Below are 19302 nucleotides of genomic sequence, written 5' to 3'. Positions count from 1 at the left end.
GTTGTTCATTCTGTAATTTATCATTCTTCGAAATATATTACGTTAGGTCTGACAGATTTTAACAAAAATAGGGTATTTTATAGGAACTGTATGTGGTTACAGCTGAGCCAAATTTTAAAAATATTCGCCGATGGAAACGCGAGAAAATTCACTGTCAGTTTTCCTTTTTGTGCTCATGTTGACGTCATAAAAATCGAAAACCACTTAGGTTTTCCTTTGAGCGAGCGCAGATTACTAAGGTGGCTGACTACAGTCTTTTGGCGACTAGTAGCGCGCGCTATAATTGCTTGTCGGGTGTCAGTTTTAATCGCGCGTGCACAAATTACCCAGGTAACCCTAAGAAGAAACAAAAACCACTTCAGCACTTGAAAGGCGTTAAATCACTTCAGTATACATATCAATAGTTTAAAACTCCGTTCAAACATGTGTTTCAGACTAGGGCCAAAAAAATATGACAAAAAAAAAAAAACTCGATAAACAACCGGTAAAAGAGTTCTAAATTAATCTTGCTTTCCCGCACGCGATACATGGCGTCATATGAGCGCGCGCTTAAATAAAGGGCATGCGCAATTCAATTCTCGTCCAAGGTTGTAAAAGCTAGTCTTTGATTGAGGTTTGTTCGAAAACCTACCGTACAACCAATTATGAAATTTTCACAGTCTTTCTTTAGGGTGAATCACGTTTAGAGCCAACATTTTAAAAAAAATCTGTAAGACAGATTTTGAGCTATTTTTGATTTCAAATTTTCTTAGTTTGCGAAAAATCTGTTTTACAGATTTTTATTTTACTTTGCATGAATGCTAAATCAGAGCCAATTTCTTATTCCTGAAATTTTGTGGTCGGGTCATAAGGGTAGATTTTGAGAAAAACGTGATTTAACCTACTAGTGCCCAGTCTCTCCTTAAGTACTCAGGAGTATAAATGGGTACCAGCGACTTGCTGGGGAAACCAAACAAAGTGCGGGGGAGTGACCTGCGATGGACTAACATCCCGTCCATGGGTAGTAGAAGTACTCCTAGCCGCTTCATGCCAAGACAACCGGGATAAGCTTCAGCAGCTGTGAGCCAGTCTGGCTCAAAGGTTTCACTTTGTTTTTATCAGGTGGTTGTATTGTTAACCCGTAGAAAGTGTTTTTATGGCATTTAAAGCTATGGTCCATAGAAAAAATAAGGCCATATTCTGGTGCTATAGCTCATTGCAAAATTTTCAATGCCTTTTTGATCTCGTTTCGGGATTTATATTATTTATATTTATATTATTTTTTAATTATTTTTCGTTCAGTATCATGAAGACTCGGACTTAATATAAAAATCATTGCAATAATCTCAAGTAGCTGTTGTGTGGTGCGCCACGTGATCATATCCAGAAGATTCAGCATAACCGGAAATAGATTTTGAGTCCAATCAGGGAAAAATCGATTTTTGTGCAAAATTCTACCAAACAAAGCTGTATTAGAAGAAACTAACTTCAGTCCGTTTGTCTTCTTATTATAGGGCCTATCTATGGGCAAAGTATGAGTGAAATCGATAGTTCGACCTGTGCCACCAAAAGTCGATTTTGGTCGATTTTTATGGACGGTCAATCTTAAAAAGTGAAGAACGTTCTTTGCGTAACTTTGAAGCTGAAATCAGTGATACAATAGTTGCTTTTAAATGTTACTTACTTCGATTAAGGTCTTGTAACTTTTTTTGTTTTCATTTGACAGCACCGTTTGTAAGTGCAACAAGCTCCTGTGCAAATTTGTTGATGAGTCAAACTAACACAGATGGACAGATCAAGTCGAATCGACTTTCTGGGTCTTACAGCAATAATCTGGATTGCCGGTGGGATTTAAGTTCAAATGCAGAGATTGAACTTACTTTTCTTCGTTTTAACACTCAACCGTCCGCTGATTTCGTAACAGTTTACGATGGTGGATCGTCTTCCTCTCCTCTGATTGGTACATTTAGCGGATCTTCTCTCCCTTCACCCGTTCAAAGTTCATCCAGAAATCTTTACGTGAGGTTTACATCTGATGGCTCAGGAACTTATCAAGGATTTCTCGCACATTACCGAGGTACGTTGTTATGCAAAAACATCCTTATTATGAAGTGACAGTCAAAATTTTTATCAAGGAACCAGATACAAAAACTTGAACACGAAAGTATTTTGTCAAAACTAAACTTATCACATACTAAACTTGTTAGTACGAAGATGTGGTCATAGTGGCTATTTATATAATACGTCAAATTATTCTCGCATTTTGTTTAGTTCTTATTGCTCTATTGTTCGAACTGTAAGTGTTATTTATATATTCGCTCATTTTTTTGTTTCTAAATTAAATATGCAATTACATTTACCTCCATGATAATTTACATTTTGAAACATTTTACTCAATAGTTATTTCACAAGGAAGCGTCCGTATCAGTGGAAGTACTTTATCAACCGGTAGAGTCGAAATCTTTTACAACGATCAGTGGGGCACCATATGTGATCATGGTTGGGATATAAATGACGCCAACGTGCTGTGCAAGCAGCTTGGTTTCCCACAGGCCTCGCACGTATACAGTGGCGCAACTCATGGACAGGGAACCGGTCCCATATGGATGGATGACGTAGCATGCTCAGGGAGCGAGTCATATATTTATGACTGCAGTCACCGTGGATGGGGAAACAATGCTTGTACCCATAGTAATGACGCCAGTGTAAGGTGCTCTTATGGCTCTTCTGTGGTTCGCTTGGCAGGCGGTGGAATTAACTCTGGTCGGGTTGAAGTTTATCATAACGGACAATGGGGCACAGTGTGTGATGATCTCTGGGATATGAATGACGCAAATGTGGTGTGTCGTCAACTTGGCTTCTCCAGCGCGTCCTCCGCTCTTAAAAGGGCAGCATATGGTCAGGGATCAGAACCAACCTGGATGGATGATGTAGCCTGTCAAGGAGGTGAGGCTTCACTCTTTGCATGTACTCATGCTGGTTGGGGAGTGGAAAACTGCAGTCATGGCGAGGATGCAAGCGTTGTTTGTAACGCTTAGACTGCTAAAAACTCTGCGTAAAAAAAGGTTTAATCATGCAGTATCTGGTCCCTTTTGGTTGATTATCCAATTTAGCAACATATATATCACTACAGTAACTAGAGGTTAGTCTAAATTTCAGTTTGATTCAGTTTATGCCATTCATAGAAATAACTCTCGTCTAAAGAAGATATATGCAGCGATTGTTTGCCTTTTTTTTATCAATACAGCAGGATAATTACTTTGGTAGCACGAGAGAAAATGAGGGGACATCCCATACATTTTCTCTTTTAGACTTGACGTTCTTAATCATTGACTTCATAGTTTAGGATCTCAGTAAACTGAGACGTTTATAAGTAGAAGTTCAAGCTGAAAACTGCATGTGCATAGTCCGTTTAAACGCTATAGATTAATGTCAAGAAATTTCGCAGATATCCTCAGCGGGTGCTCCTCACAATTTCTTGGCCAGTCGTTGATGACCAAAGGTTACTTTGTTACTTAAGATTTGTAGGGATTTATAATATTTAGGGCTTAATTAAGGTGCTTTTGGATATCATGAGAGGCGAGGCTTCACTATTTGCATGTACTCATGCTGGTTGGGGAGTGGAAAACTGCGGTCATGGCGAGGATGCAAGCGTTGTTTGTAACGCTTAGATTGCCAAAAACCCATGCCACTGATAAGATAGACGACGAGGTCATGTTATGTAGTTTAATTAATCTGAGTTTTGTTAATTTTCATTGCGAAATGGATTTACAAAAGGAAGGAAAATAGTAATTGCTCGCATCTTCCCGTCTTGGCTTAGAAAGCTCTCGACTCAACTTATTTTAACTTGAGTCACAGGATTCGTTGGAGACTAACATACCAAAATGGAGGCATATTTAATGGAAGTTTTCGATAATTATTTTTTCAAATTGCGTTTTGTTCAAATCGAGATTTACTTTGGTATGTTTGGTAGGAGTCGTAAAGGCGCAAAGTATATTTGTGTGAAGTTAATTTGCGACAACTTCAAGGAGACTAAGCTAACATTTTCACATATTCATTTTTCATTTTTAGCAAGGCGGTGGGTAATGGGTTAACTTAAATTGCGATATTTTTATTATTTTTGTTTGTTTTTGTTTTGCTTTTGTTTTTTTGGCCCTCATGACAACGAAATTGCCATCAACGCAAATTAATTTTGACATTGTGATACATGTATTTGTTCTTTTTTTCTGTGTGTTTGTTACAATCCGTTTTTTCCCAGTTTGGTTTTCTCCGCGATATTGCGGTTATCCGCATCCCCAGATGACAACAGAAAACGATAAACTTTATTTCGAAGAGTTTTAAGGTGATTTTTATTGTTATATACGTTTAAGGAGACAGTATCTAGTTAATAGTTTCACAGGTGCAGCTTAACGTTGATAAGGAAAACGCACTGTTCGTAGGAAGTGGTTTCTACCAGCTAAAAACAAGGGTCGGATATCAATGATTTTTTTTTTAGTGGCCATCATTGTTATGATAACTGTTTTTGCTTTATATCTATAGGTTTAAGGACACTATATCTAATTTATAATTTCACAGGAGAAAGTTTAAGAATCAGTTTTTACCAGCTACATTAATTAAAAATAAATAAAGAAATAAATAAAACAAAGGTGCTGGGTATCAATGATCATAACCTTTTTATACGTTTAAGGACACTATCTCTGGATCTGGTAGTTTCCCTGAAGGAACGAGAGTACTGCCTCATCTTTTTAAACTGATCTTTGCCCAGTTCCCTGTAACAGTTTCAACCGTTATTGGTATGGCGAGGTTCTGTTTGTGAAAAAATGTTCAATGTATTATTTCTATCCACTTGCATATCCATATCGATGTACAGAGAGGGGAGGGGAAGGAAGGGGGAGGAGGTGGTGCTGGAATTTGTTTGCGGTTTGTTGGTCACGATGTTATTTTTGATCCACTATCTTGAATTTAACTAGAAAATAACCTACCTTGATGGAAATTAATCCAGATGACAATGTAATATAATATAAATTCGAAATTTGGCTCGTCGCCTTTTTCTAAATGCGGTTGCTATTGGACATGTCAAATGACCTAAAAAAAAAAAAAAAAATACAGTATATATGTAAATCAACTTTCAGCATGGGATGACTCTTTCCTTCTATTTTTTTTTGTGCTCCATTTTTTACTCTGTTCCTCAAGGTTATTGAATTCCTGGAAGAGGCTAGACTGTAGAATGAATGGTGAAGCAATTACCCATCTTAAAAGTGTGCTGATGTGTCTTATCTTCATAACTCGTGCTTCCGCAGCAAAGCCCGAGTGTTACAATGCAAGCCAGGCGTTCCTGACGTAGAGCGTGGAAACTGGGGATGAGAATGCGACAGATTGCTTTATCGTGTCTCTGCTCTTCGTGAACGATGTAATATACAGAACGCTGTGTTTTGTGGGGAAAGTGTAGACGAATCACGCATTATACGTTTATCTCACAGACAAAGATGTCGATCGTTTTCGGAACAGGTCCGTCCTAGAAATTGCTCGAAAGGCTACCAAATAAGCAAAGTTCGCGCTCGTTTTTGCGAGATAACAATAAATGAGCCAGGTACGAGTTCAAACATGCTGAGACAAACACTTCAGTTGTTGAACAAAAATGAAGAATCGTCGCAAACAGAGCTTCGAAGTTGAAGCAAACAACAGGCAATTGGATGAAGAGAACATACTAAACGAAATAAATTGAATAGTAAATATCTAAGCGTAATTCTTAAGTTAAAATATCCTGATTTTTTTTATTTGTTTTTATTGTGTTCAGTAATCTTACTTGCTAAGTACGATTTGATATTTCGGTACTAAGCCCGAGTAAACGCTTTTGGAGCGTCTTGTTTCTTGTTTCAAACTTTAATCGTAAATCGTGAACACAGTATACTTCCACACTTTCACGCTGAAAGCTTTTCTTTCTGTTCATATCGGTTGAGGAGATTTCATTGTCTGAGATCGCAATACTCTGCTGTGACTCAGAAAGCATACTTTATCAAGTACGAGTGGAATACTATGTAGTTGATTTATCGCAAATATTTAACAACTTGATTCCATGTGCCGTGCGTCTATTCACAGATGACGTCAAAATGTGGTAAGAACAAGCCGAGTGTGTCACTGATGTTCTTACTTGTACCACATTATTATCTTTATCATCATCATCATTGTAAGGAATGGTTTTGTGAAAACCTTAATCTTACTAAACAATTATTTTGAGACTGAGAAAAGTTGATTTTTTTTTAAATTAAATTAATCTTATAAACATTTTGGTTATTGGGTTTGTTAAATTCGAGACAAAGCAATGGTTTCTTACCTTGAAGTAATTACAAGACCAATTGTGTTTTGGTTTGGTCTAGCTCAGCTGCCGACTGAGACTGCTCGAGTTTATTTTCTCTGAGTCATTTTCTAAAAAAGAAACGGCTTTTTCTTTCTTTTTCCTGTTTCTCGTACCTGTCCACAGCCTCGACAAGACGTCCTTGTACCAGTATCTTTCGCTCAGACACGTAAACTAGTATTAAAATTCTGAAAAATATTTCCGTCGTTTAAAACAACAACAGAGGGAAATGTTTCTTATATTAACGTCATGTACGCGTCTGTCCTCTAATAGATCATACGAGAGAACCAATCAAAATGCAAGACTGATTTCATTTGTTATATAAACTTCAATGATTACTTTGTTGAATTCATCAATTGTTAAAATTCACTTTTAGCATTTTAGCATTGTTTTACTGTTCGCAGACAGTACGGGAAACATGCGAGTAGTATGGTGTTCGACTTTTTTAGGTTTGATTTTCGCAAAACATAAGTTGTCTGACTGCAAGGTAAGAAATTAACCTTTTTCCATTCATTATTCCCGTTCTTAAAACGTACCACGTACACTCCTCGTGTTCAGAAAACGACTGGAAAAATTCATCCCAGTTATCATCCTAGTTATCTCTACAAGTATGTTTTGTATCTCAAAAACAATGTCGAAGTATTCATAGTTTGTAAAATCACCATCCCTAGGCTACAAACAGCGTCTTGGTAACAGCAAGAAGAAATTATTATATCTGTAACAAAATAGGCCAAAGGCATTCCTTTTCAGGTAGGAATATGAATTTACCGGCTTATTTGAAGTTGGTTTGGTTTGTCAAGTATCTCTCCTATTTCATTCATTAATTGTCTACAGCTGAAGTTATTTTTAACCTTAACAAAAGCTGCCAGAATGGAGAAGGAAAAGCAATTATAGCGCTTAAGAAATGAGTTATACAAAAAATGCGAAATAATGCCAAAACAAAGCAGCAGGTAGTAATTGTTCTGATAAAAAAATACTTCAGGTTCCAAAAAAGTTTTGAATCCGCAACTTGGTAAGAATACTCTGTGCTTGTCAAACGATGTTTCTACTGACAAAAGATGAACTGAGCAAAATCTACCTGCAGCTTTTGGACTCCTGGACGTTTGAAATATAAGCAATCAATCAAAACACCGCATGTCTCATATCTCCAGCAACCACAATTTAATCAAAAGAATTTGCAGAATAAGCAACAGCCTCATTTATTTGAATCATTCTCAGGAAGAACGTCTTAGATGAGGTCAGTTTGTTTCAACGCAGTCTAAATGTAGTTCAGTTTAAGGGTTAATGATTACATTCGTTTTGCACTGCAACGCCAAAGCAATCCAGAGAGGGCAATCTTGACTCATTTAACTACGGTGTCGTTTTTGTTGTTTGGAGTGCCGATTTTGTAAGGAATCAAAAAAAGGAACTACATATACTTTTTTGAAAAAAAGGTGAGTTATTTAGGAGTGAAAAAAAAAAAAAACATTTTGAAATATCTCCTTGCCTCTCCGAAGTCAAAAGAAGCGAGATCTGTGAGGGGTTTTTTAAGGGGAAAGTTTCCGCAACATCGCGGCCTTTTGGCCTTTTTTGTTTATATCATCTTGTGAAAGAAACAAAAAAACAAAAACTTAAAATCAGTGGAATTTAGCAAAATTTAGCCACAAAATTTCTGAGAAACAGAAAGCCTACGTTTAATCCTTTGTTCGAAATTTCATGCAGTTATGGGCCTTTTTGTAGTTTGTCATATATAATTATATGTTGCGAAGGCATGCGTGAAAATGAACACCTGCTGCAATGCAGTGGAAGTTTAGTTATGTTAAAAGTCTGCTGAATTGTTAAGTCGTTTTTCTCTCGTTGCTGATTCAAATCACGGAGAATGTTGAATGCTTAACTTGTAACAATCGTTAACCAAAATTGCGAAAATTGCGAAAAAAATGAAATCTCAAGGTTAACTTTCTTGACCGACTCTTTAAATTTCTCGCAGAAATATATAAAATCAGATTGTTGGAAAATTAAAATGTCTTGGCGACATAACACTTTTATACCGGTATTCTTTCAGTTTAGAGGCCCAGAAGAAAAATGTTACCAGCAATCAATCACTTCAATGTCATAGCTGTACTGGTGTTCTGCCAATTGCTAGCAGAAGCAGACGTTCTACAGTGTGGAAGCCAATATTCTATCTTTGGCATGATGCTACGGGGGCACACATTCAAGAGGTTAAATGCATCCATCTCATTTGAGTGCAATGAAGCGTGCAACAACGATTTCAGATGTCATAGCTTTCATTTCGTCATCAAAAAGAATATGTGTGAGTTAAACAATCGTACCAAAGAGGCTAGGCCTGAGGACTTCATCCCTGACTGGCACAGATACTATTTTAGACGAAACAGCGGACTGGGTGAGCTTGTGTAAAGATGAGGGTAAAAATAATACAAACATTGGGAGGCGCGGCGGCCTCTAGGCTAGTGCGCTCGTTTCCAAATCGAGCGGTCCGGGTTCAAGCCCTGGCCGGGGACACTGCATGTGTTGTGCTCTTGGGCAAGACACTTCACTCTTATTTAGTACCTGTCTCCACCCAGGTATATATATAATGGGCACCGGCTAACTTAATGCTGGGGGTAACCCTGCATTGGACGAACATTCCATCCAGGGTGAGGGGGAAGTAGAAATACTCTCTAGTCTTTTCATGCTACGGAAACCGAGATAATCACCGGCCTGATGAGCTACTTGACTCGTATGCAGACTTTACCTAGTACAAACAGTAAAGAAACATGCATAAATCATAATAAAATGGCATGCGAACAGCTTGCACTGTTAGTCATTCATATCCCCCAACGATAAGACCAAAAAACAAACATAAAATAAAATTAGAAAAAAAGGCCGGGTTTAAAGCATGATAAAAAAAAGTTAAAAATGAAATTCGACAATATTAAAGATGCACCTTTCACAACTTTGTTGCTATGGATACCCACTGCTTTGTACCCTACTTTGATCGTAAATGTTACAAGTTTTTTTTTTTTTTTTTTAAACGGCGATCTTAATAAACATTGATTATTAATCAACAATAAAGCTGAAGAAAACGATGAATGATGAAGAAAACGTGTTTATTTGTTTTCTGTTCTTATATAGTCCCTCTTGGTTCTATCCCTGAACTGCCCGCTGAAACATGTAAAGAAATCAAGGCCAGTGAAGGAGGACATGCAGTTAGCGGCAAATACTGGTTCGATTCTATTTTAGCTGGAGAAGTTGTCTTTGCTCACTGTGACATGGAGACAGGAGGTAAATTAAGAAGTTAAAAGACCTGTTTCACATCTCGGCCATGCAATGAAAATATCATGCACTCAGATTTCTATGGACACAGGAGTATAATAAGCCTACAAGTAGCTTGAAGACGCGAGGTCCATTCTTGTTTAATTTGCATTAATTTTGATTAAACATCAGTATTCAAGCCGTCAAAATGAGTGTCCTCCCAAAAGCTGCATGTAACGGTAGCTAGTTTTATCATTTGTGTCACTATAATCTTGACCGTGAAACTTACTGGTCTAAGGTGTTGGAACACATTAGAGGACAAATTGTTGGGACGGGAGTGACATGGAGCGGAGACATGTTGCAGCGACAGTCTGCCTCGTGTGACATGCCCGTTCCGGCGAAAAAGGTCTGTCGCGGAAACAAACGTTTTTCCTGGCGTATCGGTTAAACAGTAAAAAAAAAAAAATCCTACTAATCGGCCTAGCTCCCTTGATGCAACGATTGGCTGGTACAACTCTACTCTTTACGGACATCCTGAACCGTCACCCCCCTCTCCAAACCAGGGCTGTAACTGCAAGGCAACGCCTACCGTGGTTTAATGAGGATATAAGATAAGTCAAAATAGCTATAGCTAGACGCCGGGCTGAGCAGCGCTGGAGAAAGACCAAGTCTTCGACAGACTTTGAATGCTATAAGACATGCAGCAACTGTGTTACCTATTTACTGAACAACGCCCGCGTGGCGTTCTATAGAGGACAACAGTGGCGACCAGGGTTAACTTTTCAGGGCTACGAAGAGGTTTCTGAGGCAACATTCTGAAGTACAGTTCCCACTTCCTTCGACACCGTTGATCACGGTATTCTCACGAGTCTTCAGTCAAGGTTTGGTGTCTCCGGTAGAGTCTTAGAATGACTCTCAGAAGTAAACTGACGCATCTCGGTCATTGGGACTCTCCCTGACCATTTTGCTACGCAGTATGGTGTTCCTCTAGGAGACTGTCCAAGTCCTGTATTGTTTATCATTTACACATCCAAGCTTTCTGAGATTTTAAACGCACTTTCTACCTAACGTTTATTGTTAGGCAGATGACTGTCAGCTTTATCTTTCATTTAAACCTGATTTACTAGCAAGTCAGGATGAAGCAGTTATGGCAATGCAACACTATATAGAAGACACACGGCCATCGATTCTGAATGACCGGCTTAAGCTCAATGATGATAAAACTGAGTATTTATTTATAGGAACAAGGCAAAAACTGTCTAAGATAAGCGCAGGCCCTCTTGCTGTTGGTGACCCTCAGATTACTCCAGCTCAAGAGGCCAAGAATTTGGGCTGCTGGCTTGATCAGCATTTTCGTATGGAGACATATATCAATAAGATTTGTAGTGCGTCTTATTTCCACCTGCAAAACAATGGATAAACGAGAAAGTATCTATCAACTGAATCAACTAAGAAGTTAGTGCGTGTTCTAGTTACAAGTAGGATTGACTATTGAAATTGTTTCTTACATGATAAGTGAATAAAGATGGTGAATTTTAAGCTTGGTAATGAAACGTGAAAAGTGAACTGATCGACACGACACGAGCGTGGGACAAAGAAAAATCTGAGTTCCTGACAGCAATCGAACCCGTGGCTTTCCGAACACCGGGCGGGTGCTCTATCCACTGAACTACGAGAACTCATGGAGAGCAAGATCATTTAACTTATTTTATGTGTGACAGACGTCCTGCATATTGCTAGGATCAGCCTGTCGAAGGCATCGTGAGTGTGATAAGTGAATAAAGATGGTGAATTTAAAGCTTGGTAATGAAATGTGAAAAGTGAACTGATCAACATGACACGAGCAAACACAGCTACAGGGTGACCAAAACATCGCGCGCGCCTAATTTGCATTTTTTCCCGTGTTGATCATATATCAGCTGTGCTTTTCATGCTTCACGGGCTGCCAGTGCAATTTAGAATTAGAGTTATGATGCATTTCAATTATTAAACTAGTATCAAGAGCACAACGCGCTATTCTTTAAGATGAAACAATGAACTCCTTCTTGAGATGCCACGAGAGCGAGCAAAGAGAACATTGGGAGAATTCGCAACAGTAGAATTTTGGGTAATTTTTAGAAAATGTTAAAAACCCATTTATGTAGGTTAGCTTTTATAACTATGATTTAATTAGAATTGATTTTATTTATTTATTTATTTACTTATTTATTTATTTATTTATTTATTTATTTGCGTCTATCTATGTTAATCAGTAGTTACTTTATCGTTATTTATTTAATTGTTATTGTAGGTTTTAGCTCATTTTACATTATTATACTTTTTTAGTTTTTAATCGTTTTAGAGCTAACTTTTGTAATGCGCAGGTGATAATATATTCATGTAACTTGCGTAATATAAATGTAAATTTTTAAATATATACAGGCAAAAACTAACGATAGATAAATCCGACGTTTCGGCGACATCTTGGCGCCATTGTCAAGGGAAACTAATTAAATATGCGATTTCAAGAGTAACTAAGAGTTCAGAGTTTCTAATTTGCATAAGTTAGACAAAGACTTTAGCGCGAACTGAGTCTGATTGTACATTTAAACACGGTCGTAATTGTTTAATGAGTAACATCTCATTAATGAGACAATCAAACTTGTTGTGGCATTTTTTCAACACGCTAAAACAATTGCGAAGGTCATCCGGAATCCTGCCTGCGTGTCTATTATCATAGTGATTGCGTACTGACGAGGTCTTGCTTCTATGTCCATCAACGCGTACGAACAGATGGCCACGGGTGTAACCGACATAACCAGCATCGCACTGGTCACACTTGAAGTTATACACAACGCATTGTTGATCAATGAGCTGAGGCTTAGGTTCGCTTGTCGGGAACTCCTGGGCAATCTTGCGGCTCGTAATTGTTTTAGCGTGTTGAAAAAATGCCACAACAAGTTTGATTGTCTCATTAATGAGATGTTACTCATTAAACAATTACGACCGTGTTTAAATGTACAATCAGACTCAGTTCGCGCTAAAGTCTTTGTCTAACTTATGCAAATTAGAAACTCTGAACTCTTAGTTACTCTTGAAATCGCATATTTAATTGGTTTCCCTTGACAATGGCGCCAAGATGTCGCCGAAACGTCGGATTTATCTATCGTTAGTTTTTGCCTGTATATGTTTCTCTAAATCATTGTTGATTAGAATTTTTAAATAGTCATTAATTTAAAAAAATAATAATTGAATAAAATAATAATTGAATAAAATATAAACTAAAATAAAATAAATCTGGTTGCAGATATTAACGAGTGTAACGCTTCCGTTCCTGTCTGTGTCGCCAATGCTACCTGTCAGAATACAGAGGGCTCTTACGTCTGTTCTTGTGAAGTCGGATTTGCCGGGAAATATTGTACTGGTGAGAGTGAAATTTAGTTTAAAACAAATTCTGAGAGTGGAAATGGGAATCGCCCGTTCTGATAGCAAGGCGAATTTGATGAAGTAGCCCAATAAAGTACAGATGCTTCAAATACTACAGTCGGAAGAAGAATAAATTCTCCCTCAGCTGTGTCAACATGGCATCCATTTAGCTTTAGTACTTCATCTACTGCGCTGTATGTCAAACAACTAGAATAATTCAAGTTCCCGTGAGTTACTTACTTATAATTCTAGATTGACTGTACGCTAATAATAATAACTGGTCCTGACTGAGGGCGTATTGTTGCAATAGGACATTATACATATGATATTTTAAAGGTACGACACGTGCTCTGTTCTTATCGATGAATAGAAAACAGCTTTCCATGCATTTGAGGTTATACAAGCATATTTATTATAACTTGATTGTCCACGTGGTCGTTCTGGTTTATCTTAAGATATCGATGAGTGCCGTGGTGCAGTTGAGGCTTGCGACGCCAATGCCAATTGTCAAAATACTTGGGGCTCTTACTCTTGTTCCTGTAAAGCTGGATTTACTGGTGATGGGAAATCATGCTCTGGTAAGGGTGTATACACTCTCATGATATACTCTAACACTGGTAAAATGGCTTTTGTCCAGCTGTTCAGAGCGTTCTTGTGAGCTAGCCCAGATTTTGTGAAAGTGGTTTGTTTGGTGCCTGTTTTTTTTTTTGGTTTTTTTTTTGGTTTTTTTTAAATCGTTTTTCGTTTGCTTTATTTAATAAGAACTTTCGAAAACGTTATCATTGCTCTAAGCACATCAAGAAGTGCTCATTCCCATTGCATTGCTTAAACTCATTATATCGGTTACTTCCCCTTTTCACAGTTCTTTTCATTATTATATACATGACCGGAAAAGATAAAAACTTACAAAGCATTTAAAGAAGATGTTGTTAACATTTAAATCATCAAAAAGAGATTGTAAATAAAAATTTACATGACTGTTCCCCTTTTACATGTTTCTGAAGTTCCATGTTAAAAACATGTAAATATTTGAAGTGAAAAATGTAAATTATGGAGAAAACACTGTACATTTCTCAGAACACAGGGCTAAGATCGTGTAAATAACATGTAAATTGTTCCTTTGATTAGTTCTACTTCTCTCTACTTCGACTCATTGTATTTGCTTAAGTTAAGTCAACTTTATTTGTTTTTATTGTGAATTCACGTATTATTTATTATACTGCCCGCCTCGATTAGCCTACGCCATACGCAGTTAGCGTAAGTTGTAATGTGATTTTGATTTGAATGAAGAGAGTATGATTATGAGCATTGGTACAGCACACAAGGCTGGTATTATTCTTTGTTACTTTAAGATGTGGACGAGTGCAGTGTTGTTGTTGGGGCCTGTGACACCAATGCCAATTGTCAGAATACAGAGGGATCTTATGGTTGTGCCTGTATGGCAGGATTTACAGGAGATGGAAAAACGTGTACAGGTGAGAAAAAAAAAAATAAACAAATTGTGTTGAAGTTTTTTTTTTTTTTCGTTCTTTTTTTTCTTTTCGTGAAGCCCAAATTTTTAATGACAATGAAAGGCGGAAGGCCATGAAAAAGTACAACAGCCTTTAAATGCAGTGTATTTATATAAGATTTTATTCATATTCAGGTACACTGCGCAGCAACCTTTCCCAAGTGCGAATAAGTTTCAAAGCCGAGTTAGAGCTGAGGATAGTAATTGTAAATGAATATTGAACATGAACGTGATTTTTGCCACAGAAATTTATTGTACGATCAAGCAAACAATAAATCGTCCGACCAAGGGAAAATAAACAATAAACAAATAGACAGCAAGAATCAGTCATGTGGACTCAAGCTTATGACCTGGAGATGTCAAGCATGCATTTTTCTTACTTGGAGATTGGTATTCTGAACGTAGGAATAATCCTTCTCAGGCGTGAATATAAATCAAAAATTCAAAATCGTTACATAATCACACTGAGATTCGTTAATCTATCGGTTCCGGTTTGTTTTGCTTCTCTTCGTGTTCTGTGTAGACATCAACGAGTGCAATGATAGTCTCATCTGTGACGTCAATGCCAACTGTCAGAATACCCCAGGGTCTCACAGTTGCTCCTGCAAACAGGGATTTTATGGAGACGGTCAAACTTGTGCACTCAACAAAGGTATGCATTTTTGTACCAATGTTCTCCCTAAAGCTCTTGCCAAACGGACTCACAAGCCGTAGACGCAAGTTGAAAACTTGGCTCTACTTACGACCCCGTTTGGTTAGGCCTTCGGGGCACTTAGGTTTACTTTGGTCGAGATCAAATTTGCACGCAAGTTTATTTCTACTCGTAAATTTCACTGCCGATCTGAGTGAGGTTAACACTGTTAGAACAGCCGTTTTCAATTAATTGACAAGATTAGCCTGTCCTAGTTTGTTGCGGTGTTTGTTTCCTATGTCCTCTAATTGGCTAATTAAAAACCACTAAGCAGTCATGATGACTGGCCCCAAGAGAAATAGTAAGTTTGGTTTCCTCGAGATCTTCAATTTTCCTTGAGGCGAGGCCGAGAGAAATTCTTGAGGTCGAGGTTATACCTCAGAACTACCGTGCTATACCTTCTTATACCTCCCGTTTCAATCACAGTGTAATACAAGACTCGATCGAGTGCGAGTCAACAGTTCACGTTGTTGATTTTTCTCTAGGGAGCGAGTGAGTTTCGTTTGCCCAAGGGAGTTAATGAGTTTTGACCTACGACAGGTGACACGTTCTCCTCCAATTGATATCGGAAAACCTATTGTAGTTGGGAGGTATTACCTAACAAATAAAGAAACCTAAGCCGTGTACTACACTGTGATAAAACACGAGAGAAACGTAGAAACACGAGCCGCAGGCGAGTGTTTCCTACATTTCTCGAGTGGGCTGCTCTCAGCATTAAGTTCAGCGGTACCCATTTGTAGACCTGGGCGAAGAGAGGCACTATGAGAGTGAAGTGTCTTGCCCAAGAACACAACGCAGTGTCTCCGGCCAAGGCTCGAGCCTGGACCGCACTGCTCGATCCGGAGACGAGCGCAATAACCATGAGGCCACCGCACCTCTCGTATAGGAGAATCTTTGTTTACAATATTTGCCTCATTACCATAAGCGATACAGTTTCTGATGGAGCTACAAAGAGATTAATACTGAATATTGAAAGGGCACAGCACGATTAAATTATGTATTAAATACTTTTTGTGCGACGAGTGTTTAAAAGCTCAAAATTTTACAAAGAATGTATGAACTCATTAGCGCTTTTGCCACACAGAAATTTTGATGTTTTTGAAAGCCAATTTCTCCTCGAATATTACACTCAAAGAGCCAAAACTTGCACCACTTACTAAGTTTCACAAGCTCTTTAAGTTTTTCTAGTAAAATTGTGTCTAGCATGACGCCTTCTATGCACAAAGTCGTATGTTAAGGAGGAAAAATGTAAACAATGACGTCAGCAAAGATTCGCCTATACATATACATATCATTTCCCTCTTTTGTCGCAGATACCTGTCAGGAAGTCTTACAAAGAAATTCGGCCGCTGGTGACGGAACTTACCCACTTCCGTTATCTTCAGTTTTGGTAAGATATGTGTATTAGTAATCGTGGCGGATCCAGACCTTGAGCTACGGAGTGGGAGGGGGGACGGTTTGTTTTCCTGGTCCTGCCGGCTTTTCTCTCTTCTGCAATTGCTTTTTTTTTCCAAAATAAGGGAGGAGGGGATCTCCTGGGCCCCTCCCCAAGATTCGCCACTGGTAATGATAGCAATAATATGTCAGTACAGACTATTCTTCCAGTGGCTGAATGAAAACAGAACGAAAAAGGAACGACAAGGGGATATAGTATACGGAACACGAACCGCTCCCAAGTTAACGTGGCGTGGCTGTATTTTATATAATTCCTAGCCACTGGAAAAAAAGTATTCCTGACGTTTCAAAATGCATGAATGAACTGATGACGTCCATTTTTGTCCCTGAAATTAGTAAAAAAAGCAACTAGCAAATAATTTATTTCATTCGCTCCATTAACAATTTTAGTGAATCTGATTACGCTCTTGTTAACTTTTTTGATATGAATAGTAGTAGGAGCTTATGCAGTCGCATTTGTTTAGAAAATACCTTCGCTATAACTCCGAAGAAAGAAAAAAAGAATTATATTTTCCATTTTTTTTTTTGGGGGGGGGGGGGGGGATTTGAAAGCGAAACAGTCTGTGATAAAATGTATCCACTTTCTGCTACATTGCTGTAGTTCATTTGACGTGGTTCACACTGCCAGAAAGAGAGTTGAAAGGGAGTTCATTTACTGTGAAAGCCACCTGGAAATATATCTGAGCCTATTTAGTGAAATATCCATATTACAACGACTAGGAAATTGATAATTGCTGTCAAATTCAGACTGTGAACCATTAGGGTCTACAGAGTGTGACGAATTGTACCAACGTGCAGGTTTTCGCATTATGACATACACTGGCATGAAAACCTTATTAATACGGACACTCCTTAATGGACACGAGAGTATATATCCGTATGAGTGAACATTCAATATTGATTTCATCAATTTAAATTTATAATTAGGAAAACAAAAGCATGGGATAATGACCTCAGCAAGGGACCTTTATCACAAGGTGACCTTCTCGGATGCTTGAACTGAGGTGCCGTGTGTTGAAATTTTTAAAGTTACTTTTTTTTCTTCTCATGAAAAAAAAAAAAAAAAAAAAAATCCAAATTAATGAAAACATCACAATAACAGTCAATATAGGTATGGTAAAAAATAACATATAGAATGGGCATGCCTAAATTAAGATTGACACAGATTAAGCCCAAACAGTCCGAATTTTGCCTCTCTAATATATGTCCTTAAAGCGGAGTTCCAATGTCTATTAAACTGGCTTCCTCTAAGTCTGGTTATGTCAATTAATCTTTGTTAGGTGTATTGCGATATGACGTCAACTGGCCAAGGTTGGACACTGATCGCTCGGTTTTCAAACGATGATGACAAAAATTGGATGGATGACACTGGACACTGGTGGTATGACAAGAACGACACTTCTGGGGACACAAGTGATCCGTCGATCAACGCTGACATGATGTCGCCAGCATTCTGGGCGGTAAGCGGAAGCGAATTCAAGATCACGCGCAGTGACGACTCACAACATACACCTTTGCTGCAGACCACGGGTAACTGTCTTGGTGGACAGACTTTCCGCTCCAAAGTCACAAGCTATGGCGACTTCAGGAATGGCCAAGTTTGGGCCTCAAACCAGTGCTTGGGGACTTGCACTGTACAATATAGCGGACAATATCAATCAACTAGCGGCTTTCAACAGGCCACATGTAGTGGAGACATACAAGGCTCCCATGCAATCGGCTTCTGGTGTGACTGGAGTAGTGGGGACGGTGCAGTGCTTATGATCGGCGGAGGTGGAAGTAGCTGCTCACGTGCCGACCACGGGATTGGAGTAACTGAAGCTAACGCAGCTTCCTTTGTGTATAGTTCAAGTGGTGAATCTGATTTTGGAAATGAGGGAGGTGCGTCAACTGCCAGCTACTCTTTGAACCTGTGGATACGATGATTGGCGAGGATCGGATGGGACAGATTCTTCATCACATCAATGATATCGAACATAACTTCCACATAACTACACCTACCTCATTTGGACTTATTTTAATTTCAATTACTGTGATACTGCATACTGAAACACTCGTTAAAACTGTTAAGAGGACGTACACCTCCAATCGGATTAGCTAAAGATTATTGAATCAATCTCTAAAAGTGAGAAGCGAGCGGCCGGTGCTGCAAAGCTTGTAAATTAAAGTGGTCATGCAACCGCTTTATAATTTAGTTTTAGCGGGAGAGTGGGCACCTGGGCGGAATGGGACTGGCTAGACAAAGAGGCGACAACAACAACGAATGGCTCAAGAAAGCTGGTAAGCTAACTTAGAGCAAACGCCTCCTGACAGATGATAACTGTAGTTTTCTATGTAACGATTTCCTCAAGACGAAAGCTAAAGGAACCAGTGAGAATAGGTGATATTAAAGAACCATCCTCTCGGCGCTATTATGACGTCATTGACAAGGTGATTATGAAAATATTCTGCGAGTCTTGTTATGAAGTCCGCTAAGTTTCATGATGAATGGTAAAATGTCGTTACGTAAATGCTTTCGCACGTATGAAGTCTGATTGCACATTGATTTAAGACCTGGTTTTTGATGGTATGGGTTCGCATCGCTTATTTTAATTGTTCTTGTATTTCTAAATCGTTTATGTTAACATAATCGCATTTTCAATGTAGTAGAGCACAGCCAGTACGTTAAAGGACCCT

The 19302-nt window shown here is 38.5% G+C and overlaps 2 protein-coding genes across 2 annotated transcripts in view; both read left to right on the top strand.

The window, feature by feature from the left end:
- Positions 1-4642, top strand: part of LOC110040108 (uncharacterized) — a 49802-nt gene extending 45160 nt beyond the window's left edge. The window contains exons 19-20 of the mRNA XM_089271940.1: positions 1706-2056; positions 2380-4642. Coding sequence (XP_089128066.1) covers positions 1706-2056; positions 2380-3017 — 989 coding nt within the window. The 3' untranslated portion in view covers positions 3018-4642. The remainder of the gene's footprint in view (positions 1-1705; positions 2057-2379) is intronic.
- A 3753-nt stretch (positions 4643-8395) lies between these two features.
- On the top strand, positions 8396-19011 carry LOC110068066 (uncharacterized). Its single transcript, XM_089271229.1, has 8 exons — positions 8396-8714; positions 9446-9595; positions 12852-12968; positions 13426-13548; positions 14323-14445; positions 15004-15132; positions 16485-16570; positions 17907-19011. The coding sequence occupies exons 1-8, from the start codon at positions 8396-8398 to the stop codon at positions 18549-18551; spliced, it is 1692 nt and encodes a 563-aa protein (XP_089127355.1). The 3' UTR covers positions 18552-19011.
- The last annotated feature ends 291 nt before the right edge of the window (positions 19012-19302 follow it).

The sequence above is a fragment of the Orbicella faveolata genome, unplaced genomic scaffold (genome assembly GCF_042242905.1).
Source record: "Orbicella faveolata isolate gen_17 unplaced genomic scaffold, um_ofav_v1 contig_34, whole genome shotgun sequence".
NCBI lineage: Eukaryota > Metazoa > Cnidaria > Anthozoa > Scleractinia > Merulinidae > Orbicella > Orbicella faveolata.
Note: the sequence above shows the minus strand (reverse complement) of the source record. Positions and strands in the feature narration are given on the sequence as shown.

Bases quoted from the DNA above. Each gene is read 5' to 3' on its own strand.
- LOC110068066 (XM_089271229.1), top strand. From the start codon at position 8,396: ATGTTACCAGCAATCAATCACTTCAATGTCATAGCTGTACTGGTGTTC. The intron at 12,969-13,425 runs GTGAGAGTGAAA...GTTTATCTTAAG, and splicing joins TGCCGGGAAATATTGTACTG to ATATCGATGAGTGCCGTGGT. The intron at 16,571-17,906 runs GTGTATTAGTAA...AATCTTTGTTAG, and splicing joins CTTCAGTTTTGGTAAGATAT to GTGTATTGCGATATGACGTC.